The sequence below is a fragment of the Oncorhynchus keta genome, unplaced genomic scaffold (genome assembly GCF_023373465.1).
Source record: "Oncorhynchus keta strain PuntledgeMale-10-30-2019 unplaced genomic scaffold, Oket_V2 Un_contig_5535_pilon_pilon, whole genome shotgun sequence".
Classification (NCBI taxonomy): domain Eukaryota; kingdom Metazoa; phylum Chordata; class Actinopteri; order Salmoniformes; family Salmonidae; genus Oncorhynchus; species Oncorhynchus keta.
This window is the reverse complement of record NW_026288351.1, coordinates 14,947-40,965: the sequence shown is the minus strand read 5'-3', so window position 1 is coordinate 40,965 and position 26,019 is coordinate 14,947. Positions and strand designations below refer to the sequence as shown.

Below are 26,019 nucleotides of genomic sequence, written 5' to 3'. Positions count from 1 at the left end.
TAGGTGATTGATTATCTGTTTCATACATGAGGCATTCAATAATGAATTTCACAAATCTCAGTGCGTCACCTGTCATAAGTGTTATCGTTGCCTGTGTTTGCTGTGGTATCCACATCATCTTCAATCAGCCAGTGGAACTTTTTGTCACTGCGGATACGGATGGCTTTCATGGCCTTTTTAGAAAGGTAGGAACCGTCTGCATTGAAGTCACCTAGGATCATAACGTTCTGGTACAGAGAGAAACATTCAACAACAAAGTTACGTTTCATCCAGAATAAGGAAACTGTTTTTAGTTATCTTGAAATCACCATGTGGCTGGTTTTGTATTTTACTTGTCAAAGGCTCATATGTAGTCTTTGGTGACAAGTGCACTTTCTAAACCCAAGGGAGGTGTTAAGCTCTGTCAATGGCTTATTTCAGAACTTACATCAGTCTTCCATTTCTTTGTCACTTCCAGGAAGACATCATAAAGCTCATCCAGCTCCTTCACTGAATCGTCAGGCTTGGTGTGCACTGGGATCAGTACCAAGTCCTCCAGCACTGAGAAACACAGGAAGAGATGAGAAGTATATATTACAGCTGTTTATTATTGGGCTGTCATTCTCTGCTGCAATATCCAGCTGCCTGTCTGTCACGTTCATGTTATTTGCTAAATTAAATGCCATATGGCTGGATCATGCTTAATTCTAGCACTCCTGTGCCCCTTACCAGTGTTGAGACATTTGAAGCGGAGAATGTAAGGCTCCCTGGCGAAGGCGTCCACATCTCCAACCTGGTTGTCGTCATATTGCCAGGAACCAACCAAGTCCACCAAGTCATCCCTTTCAGAACAAACAGTGCAACACATTTAACAGCATTATTCCTGCATTAAACAAATGTTTTTATCAGATCCCAATGTGAAAAAATGAACAGCATCAAATAGAGGTTTATGAGGGTAAAGTTGACGGTGGGTTTGAATTGTACCTGTACAGAAACATAAACTGCTCCTTGTATCTGTCTCTTCCCAGACGAGAGCTGATTTGCAGAGTGTAGTGTTGCTTCTTATTGGCCCTGTAATGACACACCTGTAATGAGTGATACTTATCATGTAGGGCCAGGAGTTTCCCCAGTTGTATATTTTATAGCGTCACATGAGGGAAATCACTTAACTTACATATTTAATTCCTCCAGGAACTTTTTCACTGAAGTTTCTCTCTTATCCACCACCTCCAGAATCACTATGATGTCATAGCGAGACACAATCTGATAGGACGAAAGGAAGGAAAAGGAGAAAAAGTTAATTAGTTTATCTGTTTATATGTAGGATAACATCCTTGTTTTAGGATAGTTTGACAAATGTTTATCTGATCACAAATACAATCATATACAGTTGAAGTTGGAAGTTTACATACACCTTAGCCAAATACATTTAACTCTGTTTTTCACAATTCCTGACATTTAATCAGAGTAAAATTCCCTGTCTAAGGTCAGTTTGGATCACCACTTTATTTTAAGAATGTGAAATGTCAGAATAGTAGTTGAGAGAATGATTTATTTCAGCTTTTATTTTTTTCATCACATTCCCAGCGGGTCCAGAAGTTTACATACACACAATTAGTATTTGGTAGCATTGCCTTTACATTGTTTAACTTGCGTCAATTGTTTTGGGGAGCCTTCCACAGGATTCCCACAATAAGTTGGGTGAATTTTGTTCCATTTCTCCTGACGGAGCTGGTGTAACTGAGTCAGGTTTGTAGGCCTCCTTGCTCGCACACGCTTTCTCAGTTCTGCCCACAAATTTGCTATAGGATTGAGGTCAGGGCTTTGTTGTCCTTAAGCAATTTAGCCTTTTTTATGGCAGCTTTGGAGCAGTGGCTTCTTTCTTGCTGAGTGACCTTTCAGGCTATGTCAATATAGGACTCGTTTTACTGTGGATATATATACTTTTGTACCTGTTTCCTCCAGCATCTTCACAAGGTCATTTGCTGTTGTTCTGGGATTGATTTACACTTTTTGCACCAAAGTACGTTCATCTCTAGGAGACAGAACGCGTCTCCTTCCTGAGCGGTATGATGGCTGCGTGGTCCCATGGTGGTTATACATGCATACTATTGTTTGTGGTACCTTCAGGTGTTTGGAAATTGCTCCCAAGGATGAACCAGACTTGTGGAGTTCTACATTTTCTTTCTGAGGTCTTAACTGATTTCTTTTGATTTTTCCATGATGTCAAGCAAAGAGGCACTGAGTTTGAAGGTAAGGCCTTGAAATACATCCACAGGTACACCTCCAATTGACTCAAATTATGTCAATTAGCCAATCAGAAGCTTCTAAAGCAATGACATCATTTTCTGACATTTTCCAAGCTGTTTAAAGGCATAGTCAACTTAGTGTATGTAAACTTCTGACCCACTGGAATTGTGATACATGGAATTATAAGTGAAATAATCTGTCTGTAAACAATTGTTGGAAAAATTACTTGTGTCATGCACAGAGTAGATGTCCTAACCGACTTGCCAAAACTATAGTTTGTTAACAAGACATTTGTTGAGTGGTTGAAAAATGACTTTTAATGACCCCAACCTAAGTGTATGTAAACTTCCGACTTCAACTGTAACTGTACCTTCACAAGGGTAGCAAGGGTGTTTGGGTTTGATAGCTTACGCTTCCCAAATTTCTGGATGTTGAAAGATGCAACCTTCATGACTGCTGTTTGAAAAAGAGAAAATAAAATCCAATCCATGTAAAACTATAAGAAACTGCTAGTTGATCACACAAGCAACGATTACAGAGAAAGGATGTAATTACCTAAACCAAAACAAGTTTAATAGTCTACACGCTCCAGCAGGTATATCTCTCTAGTCACCCCAAAACCAATTCTTTCTTTGGCCGCCTCTCCTTCCAGTTCTCTGCTGCCAATGACTGGAACGAACTACAAAAATCTCTGAAACTGGAAACACTTATCTCCTCACTAGCTTTAAGCACCAACTGTCAGAGCATCTTACAGATTACTGCACCTGTACATAGCCCACCTATAATTTAGCCCAAACAACTACCTCTTTCCCAACTGTATTTAATTAATTTATTTATTTTGCTCCTTTGCACCCCATTATTTTTATTTCTACTTTGCACATTCTTCCATTGCAAAACTACCATTCCAGTGTTTTACTTGCTATATTGTATTTACTTTGCCACCATGGCCTTTTTGCCTTTACCTCCTTCTCACCTAATTTGCTCACATTGTATATAGACTTGTTTATACTGTATTATTGACTGTATGTTTGTTTTACTCCATGTGTAACTCTGTGTCGTTGTATCTGTCGAACTGCTTTGCTTTATCTTGGCCAGGTCGCAATTGTAAATGAGAACTTGTTCTCAACTTGCCTACCTGGTTAAATAAAGGTGAAATAAATCAAATAAATAAAAATTGCCCTCTGTGTGGGTTTTTATGATAATGCACAATAGCAATGGGTAAGGTCTGCTTCCAGCTCACACTCTCAAACACATAGATCCCTGAACGCAACTCACTTTCCAGATTCCAATCACCAGAATTATGATCACCTGATCACACACCTGTGGGTCATTTACACACACTGTTTAGTTCAGTTCATTGCACCCCATCATTGTGAGGTATTGTTTGTTTTGATACACATTCTAGTCGGAGCTCTGTTTATTTCCATATTAGTCCTCCCGTGTATCATAGTTTTTGGCCATCCTCACTAACGATGCCTTTCTGCCTATCAGATTTCCTGTTGTCAACCTCTAAACTGATCTCCCAGACTACGTTATTAGCCTTTTCCCTGCCTGTACTGTGACCTTTTTGGAGTCCCTGTGTGACCTTCTGCCTGCCCCTGGACCCAGCTACCTGCTTCCTCCTGTGGTCTTTTACCAATAAACACCTGCTGTGCCCTGCTCTTGAAACCAGCTCTCTGTCTCCCATCATATTCATTACACAATGTCTCATAAATGGCTCAACACAAGGAAAACATGCTTCAGGACATACATTAGGATATACTCAGTACATCTGGCTACATTCTTGTTAAAATTCCTGATGCAAAGGTAGTGTTTCTATTGGCATGGCCACATGATAAAACTACTTTAGTGAAAGGGTTGGAAAGCATGTCTCTGAGTACACTTATTTAGAACCTTTAAAAAAAGGTTCCTCGGCTTAACCCTGTAGAACCCTTTATGGTTCCAGAACCTTTTCATCCAACAAAGAACTCTTTTAGAGCCCTTCATTCTGTAGAGAAGGTCCCTGTAAATAGAACTCTTTCTAAGAGGGCAGTCATGCACCTTGTTCTGTGGCCCTGTGAGATCTATAACAACCCTCCATTATTTTCAATGGCAGAAGATCGCCTCATGGTGTGAAAAAACCTGACTATTACAGCACAACACATGCATCTGCAAGAGATCATAATAGTAGTTTACAAACTATGTAATATGACGGTCATTACATTGTACATTGAATACTGAAAATCTCATTTGGACCAGAGTCACCTTCAAGAAATAATTTATTTATATCAAGGGATTAAGCTAAAATATCCCTTCATTGTGTTAGGTTAAAGGTCAAGAGTAATTGTCATATCAACGGTCTCTCACGGTTGGGTGGAGTTAAAACCAGTTGATCAAGGTAGGATGGAGCTGGATAAACTGTAGCTGAGACATTCAAATTCAAATGCTCCAAGCTGAGTTGATCTGCTGACCACAGAATAGAGGGCAATTTCTCTATGGAACACGTTGCAACATCACAGCTCCACAGTCTGTGGTTGCAACTCTAATACAGTAATACAACTGTGAGCCAGCAGTTGTACCATTATTTAAATGTATCCCTTACTTAAACAGGAAGTGCTGTTAGATGAGAATGTATTTTTTAGGGAGACCTGGGAAAAGCAGCATTTCCATACAGTACTTTCAACAAAGTCTAAAGAGGTACAGGCTTAGTCCCTCCAGATGTGTAGTTCCTCACCAGATGTGAAATTCCTAGTTGTGAGGAATTCCACCAAGCAGGACAGATAAAAAAGTAAATGAAGTCACTTTAGTCCTACAGGGACTCAGCATACGGACTAGGAGCAGGTTACTGTAGCAACAGCGTGTGACTGATTCTAACTTCTCTTTGTTGTGCAATAAACAGGGTTTCTTCTCACAGAACAGTAGTTCTGGATGACTGGCTGGAACATAATTATGAATTCAATGTCATGTAGGTAGCGTGCAAAAACAATCCAGCATATTTCAGGCAAATGAAACCACTAGAGTTGTAAAAGGATGTAACATGATCTCTGTTGACAAGCTCCAACACGCTCAGACATTACCTGTGGTATATTGTGTGGGAAGGGGCTTACAATAATGTTCTGTCTGCTTTCTTTCACCGACAAACTTGCAAAAAAAAAGGATATATTTTACCATCAGTTCAAATACTTCCAAATCCTAATAGCACCATAATAACAGAAGGCTTAGAACAGTGTTTCCCAACTCCAGTCCTCCAGTTCCACCGACAGTGAGCATTTATATTGTAGACCTTGACAAGATCCCATGATTCAACTTGTTAATTAATCATCATGTTCTCAATTAATTAAATCAGCTTTGTTTGTCCTGGGCTACAACAACAAGGTGTGCTGTTGGGGGTACTGGAAGACTGGAGTTGGTAAACACCTGCTCAGAGAGGATTATCTCTGTAGAATTGGCTACATTTCAATATATCACAATTCCTCTAGTCTTTTATTGCAAAGCAAAACAAGAATCAAGAAAATCATTGAAAACATTCCAAGTATTTCAAATAGTTTTGCAAATGAAGGAATACCTGATATATGTAAATTCCAGCTTGACTTCACTTACCTGAAGGGATGATAGGCTCTATGATGTTGTGGCACAGTATCTTGTTTATCAATGAACAACTGTAACTTTCTGGGGCTTGGCCTTCTTATAGAGATCACCTGATTGGCTGAAACTGTTTGGTTGGGAGGACCTATAGACTGGCCCCAGCACAACCAGCCAGTACAGGATAAACATAACATCAACACACCAGTCCTCTTTGCACACCACGACATTCCTGCCCACACACTTATCTCTAAGATCCCACAACAACATCTGGAAGTGGCTTAGCTTTCTCTTGGAGGATACAGAAGTATTTTAAACCGGGTAGTTTGAGCCCTGGATGCTGATAGGCTGAGACAATATACCACAGGTATTACACAAAAATACTTGTTTACTGTTCTATTTATGTTTGTGACCTGTTTATAATAGCAATAAGGCACCTCAGGGGTTTGTGGATTATCATATCAAATTCAAATCTAATTGTATTTGTCCCATTCTTCGTAGACAACAGGTGTAGACTAACAGTGAAATGCTTACTTACAGGTCCATTTCCAACAGTGCCGAGTTAAAGACGAGATATGAAACAGAAATAGTGACACAATGAATAATGATTAAAAATAACATGGCTATATATAGGGAGTAGAAAATAACATGGCTATATATAGGCAGTAGAAAATAACATGGCTATATATAGGCAGTAGACAATAACATGGCTATATACAGGAAGTAGAAAATAACATGGCTATATATAGGGAGTAGAAATAACATGGCTTTAGTGCTGCAAAGAAACCACTAAAGGACACCAATAATAAGAAGAGACTTGCTTGGGCCAAGATACACGAGTAATGGACATTAACCGGTGGGAAATGTGTCCTTTGGTCTGATGAGTCCAAATTTGAACAGATTATCTCTGAATGTGTTGTTCCCACCGTGAAGCATGGAGGAGGAGGTGTGAGGGTGTGGGGTTGCTTTGCTGGTGACACTCTCTGTGATTTATTTAGAATTCAAGGCACACTTAACCACCATGGCTACTATAGCATTCTGCAGCGATACGCGATCCCATCTGGTTTGCGTTCAGTCGGACTATCATTTGTTTTTCAACAGGACAATGACCCAAAACACACCTCCAGGCTGTGTCAGGGCTATTTGACCAAGGAGAGTGATGGAGTGCTACATCAGATGACCTGGCCTCCACAATCACCTGACTTCAACCCAATTGAGATGGTTTGGGATGAGTTGGACCTCAGAGTGAAGGAAAAGCAGCCAGCAAGTGCTCAGCATATGTGGGAACTCCTTCAAGACCGTTGGAAAAGCATGAAGCTAGTTGAAGCTGGTCTGAAAAGCCGTCAACAAGGCAAAGGGTGGCTACTTTTGTAACGGCGTTCGTCTGTTGAAGGAGAAGCGGACCAAAATGCAGCGTGGTGGTTACTCATCTTCTTTAATGAAGAATAGACGATACATGAAAGAGCATGGCGCTTGTAACGCCAGGGTAGTGGGTTCGATTCCCGGGACCACCCATACGTAGAATGTATGCACACATGACTGTAAGTCGCTTTGGATAAAAGCGTCAGCTAAATGGCATATATTATTATTATTATTATTACAAAACAACAAACGGAACGAGAAAACCTATACAGCCTGTCTGGTGACAACTAACACAGAGACAGGAACAATCACCCACTAACACACAGTGAAAACCAGGCTACCTAAATATGGTTCCCAATCAGAGACAACGAGAATCACCTGACTCTGATTGAGAACCGCCTCAGGCAGCCAAGCCTATGCTAGACACCCCAAATCAGCCACACTCCCAATGCCTACAAAAAAACCAATACGACAACACAATAAACACATGTCACACCCTGGCCTGAACAAATAATTAAAGAAAACACAAAATACTAAGACCAAGGCGTGACAGAGCCCCCCCCTAAGGTGCGGACTCCCGGACGCACCTCAAAACCATAGGGAGGGTTCGGGTGGGCGTCTGTCCATGGTGGCGGCTCCGGCTCAGGACGTGGACCCCACCCATTAATGTCTTAGTTCCTCCCCCTTGCGTCCTGGGATAGTCCACCCTCGCCGCCGACCATGGCCTAGTAGTCCTCACCCAGAACCCCACTGGACTGAGGGGCAGCTCGTGACTGAGGGGCAGCTTGGGACTGAGGGGCAGCTCGGGACTGAGGGGTAGCTCGGAACTGAGGGGTAGCTCGGAACTGAGGGGAAGCTCGGGACTGAGGGGAAGCTCGGGACTGAGGGGAAGCTCGGGACTGAGGGGCAGCTCAGCACTGAGGGGAAGCCCAGCACTGAGAGGAAGCTCAGCACTGAGAGGAAGCTCAGCACTGAGAGGAAGCTCAGGCAGGTAGTTGGTTCCGGCAGATCCTGGCTGGTTGGCGGATCTGGAAGAGTCTGGTTGACTGGCAAATCTGGAAGAGTCTGGTTGACTGGCAGATCTGGAAGAGTCTGGTTGACTGGCAGATCTGGAAGATCATGGCTGACTGGTGGATCTAGCTGCTCTGGCTGCTCCATGCAGACTGGCAGCTCTGGATGCTCCATGTAGACTGGCAGCTCTGGCTGCTCCATGCAGACTGGCAGCTCTGGCTGCTCCATGCTGACTGGCAGCTCTATGCAGACTGACAGCTACTGGCTGCTCCATGCAAACTGGCAGCTCTGGCTGCTCCATGCAGACTGGCAGCTCTGGCTGCTCCATGCAGACTGACAGCTCTGGCTGCTCCATGCAACCTGGAAACTCTGGCTGCTCCATGCAACCTGGCAGCTCTGGCTACGCTGAACAGGCAGGAGGCTCCGGCAGCGCAGGAGAGGAGAAAGGCTCTGGCTGCGCTAAACAGGCGGGAGACTCCAGCAGCGCTGTAGAGGAGGAAGGCTCTGGCTGCGCTGAACAGGCAAATATTTCCCGTGACTGTACCTCAAAACCAAATGTTTTCCTGGCCCACCACTCCACCCTGGACTTGAACAGCCTCTATGACCAGGTCCACCTCTACAAGGCAGCAGTGCCCACCTTTGCCAGGACCCTAAAGGACATCGCTCTCAAACGTATCCCCAACACTTCACACAGGAGCAACAGATCAATAGACTCTCCACCCAGACCAGCGAGACACCCTCCCAGACCTGCAGGACCCCCTGGACCTACACATAGAGGACCCACGCCAAGAGGAATTACATCCAGACCACAGTACACCCAGACACATCCACACCCCCACCCCAACCAATCAACACCCCCCGTCAACCATGCCCACACCCCATTTAGGCCCCCTCAGATCAGACCTATGCCACTCCTGCCCACCCCATGCACCCCACCCCCGCAAAGAGGGCCTCAACATGGAAGCCACACATACGCCCAGGTAGTGAGCGGGCAAACAGTCCCAACCCCACTCTCACACTCGCCCAAGCCAATAGCATGTACCAGATGCTCAGCAGGCTCTGCTCACACTTACTGGCCTGAGGCCAAACCACACGACCAACAACATTGGACATTCTATGGAACAAAAAAGCCTTCACTATATCATCCTGGAATATCCAAGGCCTGAGGTCATCTGCCTTTGGCCTAAAGAGCAGAAACCCGGACTTCACCAAAGAAATCGGTAACACAGACATTGTCATCCTGCAAGAAACCTGGTATAGAGGAGACGGACCCACTGGTTGCCCTCTAGGTTACAGAGAGCTGGTAGTCCCATCCACCAAACTACCAGGTGTGAAACAGGGAAGGGACTCAGGGGGTATGCTAATTTGGTATAGAGCAGACCTAACTCACTCCATTAAATTAATCAAAACAGGAACATTCTACATTTGGCTAGAAATTCAAAAGGAAATTATCCTAACAGAGAAAAATGTCCTCCTGTGTGCTACCTATATCCCCCCACTAGAATCCCCATATTTTAATGAAGACAGCTTCTCCATCCTGGAGGGCGAAATCAATCATTTCCAGGCCCAGGGACATGTACTAGTCTGTGGCGACCTAAATGCCAGAACCGGACAAGAACCTGACACCCTCAGCACACAGGGGGACAAACATCTGCCTGGAGGTGACAGCATCCCTCCCACATATGCCCCCTAGGCACAACTATGACAACATAACCAACAAAAACGGGTCACAACTCCTGCAGCTCTGTCGCACGCTGGGTATGTACATAGTCAACGGTAGGCTTCGAGGGGACTCCTATGGTAGATACACCTATAGCTCATCTCTTGGCAGTAGTACTGTAGACTACTTTATCACTGACCTCAACCCAGAATCTCTCAGAGCGTTCACAGTCAGTCCACTAACACCCCTATCAGACCACAGCAAAATCACAGTCTACTTAAACAGAGCAATACTCAACCACGAGGCATCAAAGCCAAAGGAACTGAGTAACATTAAGAAATGCTATAGGTGGAAGGAATGCAGTTTGGAAACCTACCAAAAACAATTAGGCAACAACAAATTCAATCCCTTTTAGACAATTTCCTGGGTAAAACGTTCCACTGTAATAGTGAAGGTGTAAACTTGGCAGTAGAAAATCTTAACAGTATATTTGACCTCTCAGCTTCCCTATCAAATCTAAAAATCTCAAATAGAAAACCGAAGAAAATTAACAATAATGACAAATGGTTTGATGAGGAATGCAAAAATCTAAGAAAGAAATTGAGAAACCTGTCCAACCAAAAACATAGAGACCCGGAAAACCTGAGTCTACGCCTTCACTATGGTGAATCACTAAAACAATACAGAAACACACTACGGAAAAAGAAGGAACAGCATGTCAGAAATCAGCTCAATGCAATTGAAGAATCCATAGACTCTAACCACTTCTGGGAAAATTGGAAAACACTAAACAAACAACAACACGAAGAATTATCTATCCAAAATGGAGATGTCTGGGTAAACCACTTCTCCAATCTTTTTGGTTCTATAACAAAGAACAAAGAGCAAAAACATATACATGATCAACTACAGATCTTAGAATCAACTATTAAAGACTACCAGAACCCACTGGATTCTCCAATTACATTGAATGAGTTACAGGACAAAATAAAAACCCTCCAACCCAAAAAGGCCTGTGGTGTCGATGGTATCCTCAATGAAATGATCAAATATACAGACAACAAATTCCAACTGGCTATACTAAAACTCTTTAACATCATACTTAGCTCTGGCATCTTCCCCAATATTTGGAACCAAGGACTGATCACCCCAATCCACAAAAGTGGAGACAAATTTGACCCCAATAACTACCGTGGAATATGTGTCAACAGTAACCTTGGGAAAATCCTCTGCATTATTATTAACAGCAGACTCGTACATTTCCTCAATGAAAACAATGTACTGAGCAAATGTCAAATTGGCTTTTTACCAAATTACCGTACAACAGACCATGTATTCACCCTGCACACCTTAATTGACAACCAAACAAACCAAAACAAAGGCAAAGTCTTCTCATGCTTTGTTGATTTCAAAAAAGCCTTCGACTCAATTTGGCATGAGGGTCTGCTATACAAACTGATGGAAAGTGGTGTTGGGGGTAAAACATATGACATTATAAAATCCATGTACACAAACAACAAGTGTGCGGTTAAAATTGGCAAAAAACACACACATTTCTTCACACAGGGTCGTGGGGTTAGACAGGGATGCAGCTTAAGCCCCACCCTCTTCAACATATATATCAACGAACTGGCGCGGGCACTAGAAAAGTCTGCAGCACCCGGCCTCCCCTGCTAGAATCCGAAGTCAAATGTCTGCTGTTTGCTGATGATCTGGTGCTTCTGTCACCAACCAAGGAGGGCCTACAGCAGCACCTAGATCTTATGCACAGATTCTGTCAGACCTGGGCCCTGACAGTAAATCTCAGTAAGACCAAAATAATGGTGTTCCAAAAAGGTCGAGTCACCAGGACCACAAATACAAATTCCATCTCGACACTGTTGCCCTAGAGCACACAAAAACTATACATACCTTGGCCTAAACATCAGCGCCACAGGTAACTTCCACAAAGGTGTGAACGATCTGAGAGACAAGGCAAGAAGGGCATTCTATGCCATCAAAAGAAACATAAATTTCAACATACCAATTAGGATTTGGCTAAAAATACTTGAATCAGTCATAGAGCCCATTGCCCTTTATGGTTGTGAGGTCTGGGGTCCGCTCACCAACCAAGACTTCACAAAATGGGACAAACACCAAATTGAGACTCTGCACGCAGAATTCTGCAAAAATATCCTCCGTGTACAACGTAAAACACCAAATAATGCATGCAGAGCAGAATTAGGCCGATACCCACTAATTATCAAAATCCAGAAAAGAGCCATTAAATTCTACAACCACCTAAAAGGAAGCGATTCACAAACCTTCCATAACAAAGCCATCACAAACAGAGAGATGAACCTGGAGAAGAGTCCCTAAGCAAAACTGGTCCTGGGGCTCTGTTCACAAACACAAACACACCCTACAGAGCCCCAGGACAACAGCACAATTAGACCCAACCAAATCATGAGAAAACAAAAAGATAATTACTTAACACATTGGAAAGAATTAACAAAAAAACAGAGCAAACTAGAATGCTATTTGGCCCTACACAGAGAGTACACAGCGGCAGAATACCTGACCACTGTGACTGACCCAAAATTAAGGAAAGCTTTGACTATGTACAGACTCAGTGAGCATAGCCTTGCTATTGAGAAAGGCCGCCGTAGGCAGACATGGCTCTCAAGAGAAGACAGGCTATGTGCTCACTGCCCACAAAATGAGGTGGAAACTGAGCTGCACTTCCTAACCTCCTGCCCAATGTATGACCATATTAGAGAGACATATTTCCCCCAGATCACACAGATCCACAAAGAATTCGAAAACATATCCAATTTTGAAAAACTCCCATACCTACTGGGTGAAATTCCACAGTGTGCCATCACAGCAGCAAGATTTGTGACCTGTTGCCACGAGAAAAGGGCAACCAGTGAAGAACAAACACCATTGTAAATACAACCCATATTTATGCTTATTTATTTTATCTTGTGTCCTTTAATTATTTGTACATTGTGTATATATATGTATGTATGTATATATATATGTATGTATATATATATATATATATATATATATATATATATATATATATATATATATATATATATATATGTGTATGTATGTATATATATATATATGTATATATATATATATATATATATATATATATATATATATATATATATATATATATATATATATATAATATGACATTTGTAATGTCTTTACTGTTTTGAAACTGTTGTATGTGTAATGTTTACTGTTAATTTTTGTTGTTTTTCACTTTATATATTCACTTTGTATGTTGTCTACCTCACTTGCTTTGGCAATGTTAACACATGTTTCCCATGCCAATAAAGCCCTTGAATTGAATTGAATTGAATTGAATTGAATTGAATTGAATTGAGAGAGAGAGAGAGAGAGAGAGAGAGGGAGAGAGAGAGAGAGAGAGAGAGAGAGAGACAGAGAGAGAGAGAGAGAGAGAGAGAGAGAGAGAGAGAGAGAGAGAGAAGAGGGATTAGTGAAGCCGTTTAAATACCCTGAGCCCAGGTGACTCCAATCACTAACGACCCTCCTCTGCCTGCAGGAGGAACCACCCCTGCACTGCAGAGGAGGGACCGTGACAGAGGATACAGTTTAAATGTTCAGTTGCAATATGAGGAAACAAAATATTGATTATAATAGGATATAGCTATATATACTGTAAAAACTCACCACGAACAAAGCTCAGTGGACACACACCATCGCTCAGCGTCACCGATGTTATATAGAAAACTCCCGGTGGCAAAAAAAAAAAAAAAACGAAGTGCAACACAAAGAATTTGTTCACGAACTGAGAGTATGTCCACAATGTGTCATATGAACGATATGAGGGCTGAGAATATTGTTCAGATGAATGATCGATTGTGCAGGACAAAAACGTAAACGCTCAAACTGATAATCATCAGGGAATGAGAAAACATCCAAGCGTGGTCTGATCACCCTCTCTATTTCTGCTGAGTATTTGTGCTTCAATATCAACTGGTTCTTCAAGAAAAGGACACGTCTGACACGTCCTTCAACCTGCAGGCTTCAGCTAAAGAGAAGGAGAAACTCCGGGTTATAGTTGAAGAAAACCTGCCAGTGAGCAGGTTAGCTTCGCTGAGTGCGTTGCCATAGTAACTGACTCAGAGTTAAAGCTGAACTGGCTTTGTGAAACCCCAAAACCCAGAGTTTGCCTTCAACTCTGAGTCAACTAACTCTGATTTCCTCCCTATATCTGTCACCTCATTAGTTCCATTCCCCAGGCAGTATTGACTGGTCCATGATCCGTTTATTATTAAACTCACCACCTGTACTTGCTTCCCGACTCCCAGCTTCCACATTACAAATATTCTCTTGATAATAAGTGTGGGAATTAGAGCATTTTTATGTCCTGCTGTGAATTTAAATGTAATGAGTACTTTTGGGTGTCAGGGAAAATGTATGGAGTAAAAGTACATAATTTTCTTTAGGGATGTAGTGAAGTAAAAGGAAAAGTTGTCAACAATATAAATAGTAAAGTACAGATACCCCCAAAAGACTGACTTAAGTAAAAATTCTTGAAAGTACTATTAAGTGATTTACACCACTGTAGGCCACTTAACTAGAAGCAGCGAATTCTAAGGGTGTGAATAATGAGACAAATAAGTGATTATAATACAATAGCTAGGTCTTGGCTAACGCATACGAAAACAGAAAATCGAACGTCTCAAAATAACAAAAGATTTCTCTTCCGAAGTTGTCTGTTTTCACAACAGCTCCCAAACGCAGCATGAAAAATGCCGACCTCTGTCCAGACCAGCAGGTCCCGCAGGCATTCTGCAGAAATGCAGCCCTCTACCCCAGGGCTACCCTGTCAGAGTTGATATCTCTAGACGGTCAAGGTCTGGTATGTACTATAGTAAACGTCGGATAAGCCTAGATTTTTCCGACACTAATATTACAACAAAACTCACTCTAACAATACAAAAATCATCACATGTTTTAGGGTTTGATGACATAGCTAACATGTCAAGACGTTTATTGGTTTTAATTGCATGGAATGCCATCCTGGCACGTTGGAACTTGCCCTGATGAGGGGCAAAATAAATAGGGTCCCTGTGGAACTCTCAGGTGTGCCACGAAACTATTCCTAATCTTGATAATTGTTGTGAAAACTCACTGTGACCTGTGGAATGCACATGGAATTTCGACTTGGAGCACTATTGGCGGTCAGATGAAACATCAAATGGCACATGGTTACATCTGTATCAAGTCCATTGTGCTCAGGCTGTTGTATCATTGTGTTGTTGTCATGTTGTGTTGCTACCATGCTGTGTTGTTGTCATGTTGTGTTGCTACCATGCTGTGTTGTTGTCATGTTGTGTTGCTACCATGCTGTGTTGTTGTCATGTTGTGTTGCTACCATGCTGTGTTTTCATGTGTTGTTGCCTTTCTATGTTGTTGTCTTAGGTCTCTCTTTATGTAGTGTTGTGTTGTCTCTCTTGTCGTGATGTGTGTTTTGTCCTATATTTATATTTGATTTCTATTTTTAATCCCATTCCCCATCCCCGCAGGAGGTCCTCGTGGTAGGCTGTCATTTTAAATTATAATTTGTTCTTAACTGACTTGTCTAGTTAAATGAAGTTTCAATACATTTGTTAAATTAAAAATAACAGACAACCGCTCATCTGTAGCCCAAACCGTTCAAAAATAAACACCAATTTTACAAGAGTTACATCTTTTTATTTCTGGTCAGTCTCGTTGGAATAATATGAGATTGGTAAACACAAATTAACCATCATGAGTAAGGAACTATCAAAACAATGAATATATTTCAAATACACCCCATTTAATATACAAATATACAGTACTAGTCAAAAGTTTGGACAACCCTACTCATTCAAGGGTTTCTCTTATTTTTACTATTTTCTATTTTGTAGAATAACAGTGAAGACATCAAAACTATGATATAACACATACGAAATCATTTGACTTTCAGATTATTCATAGTAGCCACCCTTTGCCTTGATGACAGCTTTACACACTCTTGGCATTGTCTCAACCAGCTTCACCCGCGGAATGCTTTTCCAACAGTCTTGTAGGATTTCCCACATATGCTGAGCACTTGTTGACTGCTTTTCCTTCACTCTGCGGTCCAACTCATCCCAAATCAATTGGTGATTGTGGAGGCCAGGTCATGACCAGCACTCCATCACTATCCTTCTTTGTCAAATAGGGCTCCTGAGTGACGCAGCGGTCTAAGTCCTGAGTGGCGCAGCGGTCTAAGTGACTGCATCTCAGTGCAAGTCATCACTGCAGTCCCTGGTTCAAAGTCAGGCTGCATCACATCTGGCTGTGATTGGGAGTCCCAAAGGGTGGCGCACGTCCATGTTTTGACTGGGGTAGGCCTTCATTGAAAATAAAAATAGGTTCTTAACTGACTTGCCTAGTTAAATATAGTGTTTTAAATAAATAAAAATAGACCTTACACAGCCTGGAGGTGTGCTGGGTCATTGTCCTGTTGAAAAAATGGATAGTCCAACTAAGAACAAGACAGTGTCACCAGCAAAGCACCCCCACACCATACCACCTCCTCCATGCTTCACGGTGGGAGCCACATGCGGAGATCAGCCGTTCAGCTACTCTCGTCTCACAAAAACACAGAGGTTGGAACCAAAAATCTCAAATTTGGACAGATTTCCACCGGTTTCATGTCCATTGCTCGTGTTCTTAGCCCAAGCAAGTCTCTTCTTATTATTGGTGTCCTTTAGTAGTGGTTTCTGTGCAGCAATTCAACCATGAAGGCCTGATTCACTCAGTCTTCCCTGAGCAGTTGATGTTGAGATGTGTCTGTTACTTGAATTCTGTGAAGCATTAATTTGGACCGCTATTTCTGCGGTGCAGTTAACTCTAATGAACTTATCCTCTGCAGCAGAGGTAACTCTGGAGTCTTCCTTTCCTGTGGCGGTCCTCATGAGAGCCAGTTAACTCTAATGAACTTATCCTCTGCAGCAGAGGTAACTCTGGGTCTTCCTTTCCTGTGGCGGTCCTCATAAGAGCCAGTTTCATCATAGGCTTGATGGGTTTTGCGACTGTTGAAGAAACGTTCAATGTTCTTGAATTATTTCGTATTGACCTTCCTGTGTTGAAGTAATAATGGACTGTTGTTTCTCTTTGCTTATTTGAGTTGTTCTTGCCATAACATGGACTTGGTCTTTTACCAAATAGGGCTATCTTCTGTATACCACCCCTACCTTGTCACAAGACAACTGATTGGCTCAAGCACATTAAGAAGGAAAGAAATTCCACAAATGAACTTTTAACAAGGCACACCTGTTAAAATGAATGCATTCCAGGTGACAACCTCATGAAGCTGGTTGAGAGAATGCCAAGGGTGTGCAAAGTTGTCATCAAGGCAAAGAGTGGCTACGTTGAAGAATCTCTAATATAAAATATATTTTGATTAGTTTAACACTTATTTGGTTACTACATGATTCCATATGTGTTATTTCATAGTTGTGAGGTCTTCACTATTATTCTCAAATGTAGAAATTAGTAAAAAATAAATAAAAACCCTGGAATTAGTAGGTGTGTCCAAACTTTTGACTGGTACAGTATTTAGCGTGGTTTTATCAATGTCTAGATTTTTCCATTTTTTTCAGCTGGTCGAACAATCGAGAAGTCTAGAAAGAAGAGATTTGGCATTTGAAGACCATGCACTCATATGTTGCTGAATCACAGCCCCTGTGAAATCAGCCCCCTCCGTCTCTCTCCCTCAGTTTTTTCTTTCATTTCGATCAATTGTAAAAAGAGGAAAAACATGAAATTACCTTTTTGAATTATAATTTCCAATGTGGTCTTGTATATAATAAACTACTGCAGGATTTTCACTCCATCATCTTTATTTGAGATTCTGTCAAGATACACATCAGTATTAGATCAGTAGCTATACTAGACATACAAATATGATATACAATATTAATATGACTAGTATTGTGGTAAGATTGAATCACAGATCAACGTAAGTGTTCCTAAGCTTGACCATCCGCATCTTCAGCACCAGTATCTCTAAATTCAGCTTCTCTGGTTGGATAAGGCTTCTTCTCCATCACCTCTTCACTCACTTCCTCCTTCCTGTCCATGTACAGGGTTCTATTTCCCAGTCGCAGAGCCTGAAAATCAGATTTCTTTTGTTATATCTACAATTATTTTTTCTGTATCAGGTGATATGTGCATCTGTGTATGGATTGATATGTGAATGTCTGTGTGGAATGATTTGTCTGTAAAGATGATGCTGTTTCGTTTTTTTTTCTTTACACCTTTTTGACAATTTTTTTTTAAGAGGAAAGTTTGGGAGATTCAGAATAAAGATCAATGATACTGCTTACTCTGTTCTGTTGGTGTTTTCCTTTTCAGCTCTACCTCCACAGGGTAATGGTCGCTCACTTTCAGGGCCTAATACAGCAGAGTAGTTAGAGGCTGAGACATGAGCCAGACGGCTCAACTTTGACATGTACTGTATTTCTAGGACAAGTTGTCACAATGTAGACTACTAACATGTTCATTTCATCTACTTATAATATTGTAATCAAACCATCTACCAGGATGGAATTAGTCTGTAACCTGCATACTGTCACGTTCTGACCTTAGTTCTTTTGTTATGTCTTTGTTTTAGGTTGGTCAGGGTGTGAGTTGGGGTGGGCTGTCTATGTTCATTTTTCTATGTTGTGTTTTGCATTTGGCCTGGTATGGTTCTCAATCAGAGGCAGATGTCGTTAGTTGTCTCTGATTGAGAATCATACTTAGGTAGCCTTTTCCCACCTGTGTTTCGTGGGTGATTGCTTTCTGTCTTTGTGTATGTCACCAGACAGGACTGTTTCGTTTCGTGTCATTCTCTTTGTTATTTTTGTTTTAGTGTTCTGTGTTTAATAAATTCATCATGAACACATACCACGCTGCGCATTGGTCCTCCGATCCTTCATAATCCTCAGACGAGGACGACGAACGTTACAGAATCACCCACCGCTAAAGGACTGAGCAGGGTGGTATCGGGCAGCAGCAGAAATCTTGGGACTCATGGACATGGGAGGAGATTCTGGACCGCAAGGGACCCTGGGCACAGGCTGGGAATATCGCCCCAAAGCAGAGCTGGAGGCAGCAAAGCTGAACGGGCGGTGGTATGAGGAGGCAGCGCCAATGTATTGGGGGAGGCACACGGGAGTGTGGCTAAGTCAGGTAGGAGACCTGAGCCAACTCCCTGTGCTTACCGTGGAGAGAGGTGAACCGGGCAGGCACCGTGTTATGCCGTGAGGCGCATGGTGTCCCCTGTGCGCAGGCATAGCCCGGTGCGTTACATTGCAGCGCCTCCTATCGGATGGGCTAGAGTGGGCATCGAGCCAGGTGCCATGAAGCCGGCTCAGCGCATCTGGTCTCCAGTGCGTCTCCTCGGGCCGGGGTACATGGCACCAGCCCTACGCATGGTGTCCCGGTTCGCCAGCACAGCCCAATGCGGGCTATTTCACCTCGCCGCACTGGCCTGGCTACGGGGAGCATTCAGCCAGGTAGGGTTGTGCAGGCTCGGTGCTCGAGACCTCCAGTGCCTCCACGGTCCGGTCTATCCGGTGCGCCCTCACGCACCAGGCCTCCGGTGGCAGCCCCCCGCACCAGGCTGTCTCTCCATCTCCTCCCTACAGGTGCTCCCATCTGCCCTGAGCTGCCAGAGTCTCCCGTCTGCCCTGAGCTGCCAGAGTCTCCCATCTGTCCTGAGCTGCCAGAGTCGCCCGTCTGTCCTGAGCTGCCAGAGTCGCCCGTCTGTCCTGAGCTGCCAGAGTCGCCCGTCTGTCCTGAGCTGCCAGAGTCGCCCGTCTGTCCTGAGCTGCCAGAGTCGCCCGTCTGTCGTGGGCTGCGAGAGCTGCCCATCTGTCCTGAGCTGCCAGAGCCGTCCGTCAGTCAGGAGCTGCCAGAGCCGCCCGCCAGTCAGGAGCTGCCAGAACCGCTGGTCAGTCAGGGAGCTTCAGAGCCGCCCGGTCAGTCAGGAGCTGCCAGAGCCGCCTGTCAGTCAGGAGCTGCCAGAGCCGTCCGTTACTCGGTGTTGCCGGAATCGCCCTTCACTCCAGAGCTGCCGGAGTCTCCCGCCTGTCCGGTGCTAATGGAATCTCCCGTCCATTCGGGACCCGTTGCTAGGGTCCCCAGTCCGAGGTCGGCGGCGAGGGTCTCCACTCGAAAGGGGCCACGGAGGCGGGTTAAGAGGCGGAGAAAGACTATGGTGGAGTGGGCTCCACATCCCGCGCCAGAGCCGCCACCGTGGACAGACACCCACCCAGACCCTCCCCTATTGGTTCAGGTTTTGCGGCCGAGTCCACACCTTTTGGTGGGGGGTACTGTGACGTTCTGACCTTAGTTCTTTTGTTATATCTTCGTTTTAGGTTGGTCAGGGCATGAGTTGGGGTGGGTTGTCTATGTTCGTTTTCTATGTTGTGTTTTTTGCGTTTGGCCTGGTATGGTTCTCAATCAGAGGCAGGTACTTATCATTCTTAGGGTAGCCCCACCTGTGTTTCGTGGGTGATTGCTTTCTGTCTTTGTGTATGTCACCAGACAGGACTGTTTCGTTTCGTGTCATTCTCTTTGTTATTTTTGTTTTAGTGTTCTGTGTTTAATAAATTCATCATGAACACATACCACGCTGAGCATTGGTCCTTCCATCCTTCATACTCCTCAGACGAGGACGACAGGCGTTACACATACTTACATCTTCTTCAGAAAGTCCGTATGCGATCTGGAAGTTGAATGGTTTGGCAGAGTTTGGCACGACGGCGTCAAGCATGTCATCCCCATAGATTACAATCCTAGATGTTGATCAGAAAAGGAAGTCAGCAGTCATTCCATATTACACACAAGTAAACTAGTTTTATAATAGTTCTTATGACAGCTCTTATGACATTTTAACCACCTTTAAACAATACCAAAGAAATGTCAAATGAACTCCCATAGGTGACCATCTGTTTCATACATGAGGTGAATTTCACAAATCTCAGTGCGCCACCTGTCATAAGTGTTATCGTTGCCTGTGTTTGCTGTGGTATCCACATCATCTTCAATCAGCCAGTGGAACTTTTTGTCACTGCGGATACGGATGGCTTTCATGGCCTTTTAGAAAGGTAGGAACCGTCTGCATTGAAGTCACCTAGGATCATAACGTTCTGGTACAGAGAAAACATTCAACAACAAAGTTATGTTTCATCCAGAATAAGGAAACTGTCTTTAGTTATCTTGAAATCACCATGTGGCTGGTTTTGTATTTTTTACTTGTCAAAGGCTCATATGTAGTCTTTGGTGACAAGTGCACTTTCTAAACCCAAGGGAGGTGTTAAGCTCTGTCAATGGCTTATTTCAGAACTTACATCAGTCTTCCATTTCTTTGTCACTTCCAGGAAGACATCATAAAGCTCATCCAGCTCCTTCACTGAATCGTCAGGCTTGGTGTGCACTGGGATCAGTACCAAGTCCTCCAGCACTGAGAAACACAGGAAGAGATGAGAAGTATATATTACAGCTGTTTATGATTGGGCTGTCATTCTCTGCTGCAATGTCCAACTGTCTGTCACGTTCATATTATTTGCTAAATTAAATGCCATATGGATGGATCATGCTTAATTCTAGCACTCCTGTGTCCCTTACAAGTGTTGAGACATTTGAAGCGGAGAATGTAAGGCTCCCTGGCGAAGGCGTCCACATCTCCAACCTGGTTGTCCTCATATTGCCAGGAACCAACCAAGTCCACCAAATCATCCCTTTCAGAATAAACAATACAACACATTTAATAGCATTAGTCATGCATTACATTTTTTTTTTATCAGATCACAATGTGAAAAAATTAACAGCATCAAATAGAGGTTTATGAGGTAAAGTTGACGGTGGGTTTGAATTGTACCTGTACAGAAACATAAACTGCTCCTTGTATTTGTCTCTTCCCAGACGAGTGCTGATTTGCAGAGTGTAGTGTTGCTTCTTATTGGCCCTGTAATGACACACCTGTAATGAGTGATACTTATCATGTAGGGCCAGGAGTTTCCCCAGTTGTATATTTTATAGCGTCACATGAGGGAAATCACTTGACTTACTTATTTAATTCCTCCAGGAACTTTTTCACTGAAGTGCCTCTTTCATCCACCACCTCCAGAATCACTATGATGTCATAGCGAGACACAATCTGATAGGACGAAAGGAAGGAAAAGGAGAAAAAGTTCATTCGTTTATCTGTTTATATGTAGGACAACATCCTTGTTTTAGGATAGTTTGACAAGTGCTTATCTGAGGGAATTCTGAAATCATGAATACAATCATATATCTGTACCTTCACAAGGGTAGCAGGTGTTTGGGTTTTGATAGCTTTCCTTCCCAAATTTCTGGATGTTGAAAGATGCAACCTTCATGACTACTGCTTGAAAAAAAAAGAAAAAATAAAATCCAATCCATGTAAACTATAATGAACTGCTAGTTGATCACACAAGCAACGATTACAGAGAAAAGGATGTAATTACCTAAACCAAATCAAGTTTAATAGTCTACATGTGTTTATTGCCCTCTGTGTGGTTTTTATGATAATGCACAACAGCAATGTCTCATAAATGGCTCAACACAAAGGAAAACATGCTTCAGGACATACATTAGGATATACTCAGTACATCTGGCTACATTCTTGTTAAAATTCCTGATGCAAAGGTAGTGTTTCTATTGTGAGCATGTTAGCATGGTCACATGAACCTTTAAAAAAATGTTCTACTTTAGTGAAAGGGTTGGAAAGCATGTCTCTGAGAGTACACTTATTTAGAACCTTTAAAAAATGTTCTTCGGCTTGACCCTGTAGAAGATCCCTTTATGGTTCACACAGAACCTTTTCATCAACAAAGAACTATTTAGAGCCCTTAATTCTGTTGGAAAGGTCCCTGTAAATAGAACTCTTTCTAAGAGGGCAGTCATGCAACTTGTTCTGTGGCCCTGTGAGATCTATAACAACCCTCCATTATTTTCAATGGCAGAAGATCGCCTCATGGTGTGAAAAAAAACACATGCATCTGCGAGAGATCAAACTAGTAGTTTACAAACTATGTAATATGGCCGAATAGTCATTACTTGTACATTGAATACTGAAAATCTAATTTGGACCAGAGTCTCCTTCAAGAAATTATTTAAGAATAAGGGATTGAGCTAAAATGTCCCTTTATTGTGTTAGGTTAGACCTCTGGTAGATATCCAGAGTACTTGTCATATCAGCGGGCTAACTCCTGGTTGGTTGGAGATAAAAACCAGTTGATCAAGGTAGGATGGAGCTGGATAAGCCTGTAGCTGAGCCTATCAGAGACATTCAAATGCAAATGCTCCAAGATTAGTTGATCTGCTGACCACAGAATAGATGGGCAATTTCTCTATGGAACACGTTGCAACATCACAGCTCCACAGTCTGTGGTTGCAACTCTAATACAGTAATACAACTTGAGCCAGCAGTTGAAACCATTAGAGTTGTAAAAGTATCCCTTAACTTAACCAGGAAGTGCTGTTAGATGAGAATGTATTTGTGAGGACCTGGGAAAAGCAGCATTTCCATACAGTACTTTCAACAAAGTCTAAAGAGGTACAGGCTTAGTCCCCAGATGTGTAGTTCCTCACAGATGTGAAATTCCTAGTTGTTTCAGGAATTCCACCAAGCAGGACAGATAAAAAGTAAATGAAGTCACTTTAGATCCTACAGGGACTCAGCATACGGACTAGGGAGCAGGTTACTGTAGCAACAGCGTGTGACTGATTCTAACTTCTCTTTGTTTAATAAACAGGGTTTCTTCTCACAGAACAGTAGTTCTAGATGACTGGCTGGAACATAATTATGAATTCAATGTCATGTAGGTAGCGTGCAAAAACAATCCAGCATATTTCAGGCAAATGAAACCACTAGAGTTGTAAAAGGATGTAACATGATCTCTGTTGACAAGCTCCAACACGCTCAGACATTACCTGTGTATATTGTGGGAAGGGCTTACAATAATGTTCTGTCTGCTTTCTTTCACTGACAAACTTGCAAAAAAATTGAAGGATATATTTTACCATCAGTTTAAGAAATACTTTAAATCCTAATAGCACCATAATAACAGAAGGCTTAGAACAGTGTTTCCCAACTCCAGTCCTCAGTTCCCTGACAGTGAGCATTTATATTGTTGTAGACCTGGACAAGATCCCATGATTCAACTTGTTAATTAATCATCAAGTTCTTAATGAATTAAATCAAAACAAGAAAATCATTGATAATATTCAAAATTTAAAAAAGCTTGTGCTGGAGTCTGCATACAAATGAAGGAATATCTCATATCTGTACATTTCCAGTTGGACTTCACTTACCTGAAGGGATGATAGGCTCTATGATGTTGTTGTGCAGTATTTTGTTTTTAGCAATGCAAAATTGTAACTCTCTGACAGGGGGCTTGGCTTCTTATACTGAACACCTGTCACTTGATTGGCTGAAACTTGTGTGTGAGCCAAGCCAAGCCCCTAGTTGCACCATGGGAGGACCTATAGACTGGCCCCAGCTGAACCAGTCAGTAAAGGATAACCAAAACGTTAACATCCTGCCTACACACTTTTCTCACAGATAACCTGCAACTACAGTATATCAGGCTGACCTTCTCTTAAAAAAGGAGGATATTGAAGAAATATTCATTAGAAATACCCCTACACTGGTTTAAGATTGGTTTGGTCCATAGGTTTACCCTACACTGGTTTTACGGTTTTGGTCTGGTTTAAAAAAAGCCATTGCTATCTATAGACACAGTAGCAATGCATTTCTGTATGTACAGTGCCTTGGTCAAAGTATTCATCCCCCTTGGCGTTTTTCCTGTTTTGTTGCATTACAACCTGTCATTTTAAATGAATTTCTATTTGGATTTCATGTGTGGACATAGGACAAAATAGTCCAAATTTGGAAGCAAAATGAAATAAATAAATAGTTTCATAAATTGCTTCAAAAAGACAACTGAAAAGTGGTGCCTGCACAGGTTCACCCCTTTGCTATGAAGCCCCTAAATAAGATCTGGTGCAACCAATTACCTTCAGAAGTCACATAATTAATTAAATAAAGTCCACCTGGAATTTGCAATCTAAGTGTCACATGATCTGTCACATGATCTCAGTATAACACACCTGTTTAAAGGCCCCAAAGTCTGCAACACCACTAACTATCAAGAGACACCACCAAGCAAGTGGCACCATGAAAGACCAGAAGGAGCTCTCAAACAGGTCAGGGACAAAGTTGTGCTTATTATTTTTATCAGGGTTGGGTTATCAAAAAAAAAAAAATATCAAAACACTGAACATCCCACGGAGTACCATAAAATCCATTATAAAATATGGAAAGAATATGGCACCAAAAACAAACTTGCCAGAGCGTGCCACCAAAACTCACAGAAAAGGCATTGGAGGTATTAATCAGAGAGGCAACGAAGAGACCAAAGATAACCCTGAAGGAGCTGCAAAGCTCCAGCGGAAGACCCAGTATCTGTCCATAGGACCACTTTAAGCCTTATCCCCCACAGAGCTTGGCTTTACGGAAGAGTGGCCAGAAAAAAGCCATTGCTTAAAAAAATAAATAAAAAACACGTTTACAAAGTGTTCACCAAAAGGCATGTGGGAGACTCCCCAAACATATGGAAGAAAGGTACTCTGGTCAGATGAGACTAAAATTGAGCTTTTTTGAAAAACTATATGCCATCCAGAAACCCCAACTGGTGGCAGCATATGTTTTACCAAACTGCAAATTGAAGGAATGAGAAACATTTGTAAATATTTTAATGAAATCTGCTTCAGTCTTCCAGAGAAAAGACTGGGCTGATTTGTTCACCTTCCAGCAGGAACACTGGCTACACAGGAAGTAAATGTCTTGGAATGGCCTAGTCAGCTCCTTAACAGCTTCTACCCCCAAGCCATAAGACGGCTGAACAATTAATCAAATGGCCACCAGATTATTTACAATGACACCCCCCACCTCACCCCACCTTTTTGTACACGTCTGCTACTTGCTGTTTATTATCTGTGCATAGTCACCTCACCCGTACCTACATGTACAAGTTACCTCGACTAACCTGTACCCCTGCACATTGATTCGGTACCGGTACCCCCTGCATATAGCCTCATTATTGTTATTTTATTGTGTTACTTTTTATCATTTTTTA

The 26,019-nt window shown here is 42.4% G+C and overlaps 1 protein-coding gene and 1 pseudogene across 9 annotated transcripts in view; both read right to left on the bottom strand.

The window, feature by feature from the left end:
- Positions 1-24,234, bottom strand: part of LOC127905954 (deoxyribonuclease gamma-like) — a 30,840-nt gene extending 6,606 nt beyond the window's left edge. For 2 of the 9 annotated variants that reach the window (XM_052510276.1, XM_052510275.1), the window contains exons 1-7: positions 5,809-6,029; positions 5,286-5,349; positions 1,154-1,242; positions 964-1,050; positions 709-821; positions 428-540; positions 70-227 (exon numbers count right to left, since the gene is read on the bottom strand). In XM_052510276.1, coding sequence (XP_052366236.1) covers positions 70-227; positions 428-540; positions 709-821; positions 964-1,050; positions 1,154-1,242; positions 5,286-5,349; positions 5,809-6,020 — 836 coding nt within the window. In that variant the 5' untranslated portion in view covers positions 6,021-6,029. Of the gene's footprint in view, positions 1-69; positions 228-427; positions 541-708; positions 822-963; positions 1,051-1,153; positions 1,243-2,599; positions 2,686-5,285; positions 5,350-5,808; positions 6,030-24,193 lie in introns of those variants that run through there. The other 7 variants (XM_052510279.1, XM_052510277.1, XM_052510281.1 and 4 more) reach the window with 7 other exon arrangements.
- Positions 17,689-24,232, bottom strand: LOC127925401 (deoxyribonuclease gamma-like; annotated as a pseudogene).
- Positions 24,235-26,019: the final 1,785 nt, after the last annotated feature.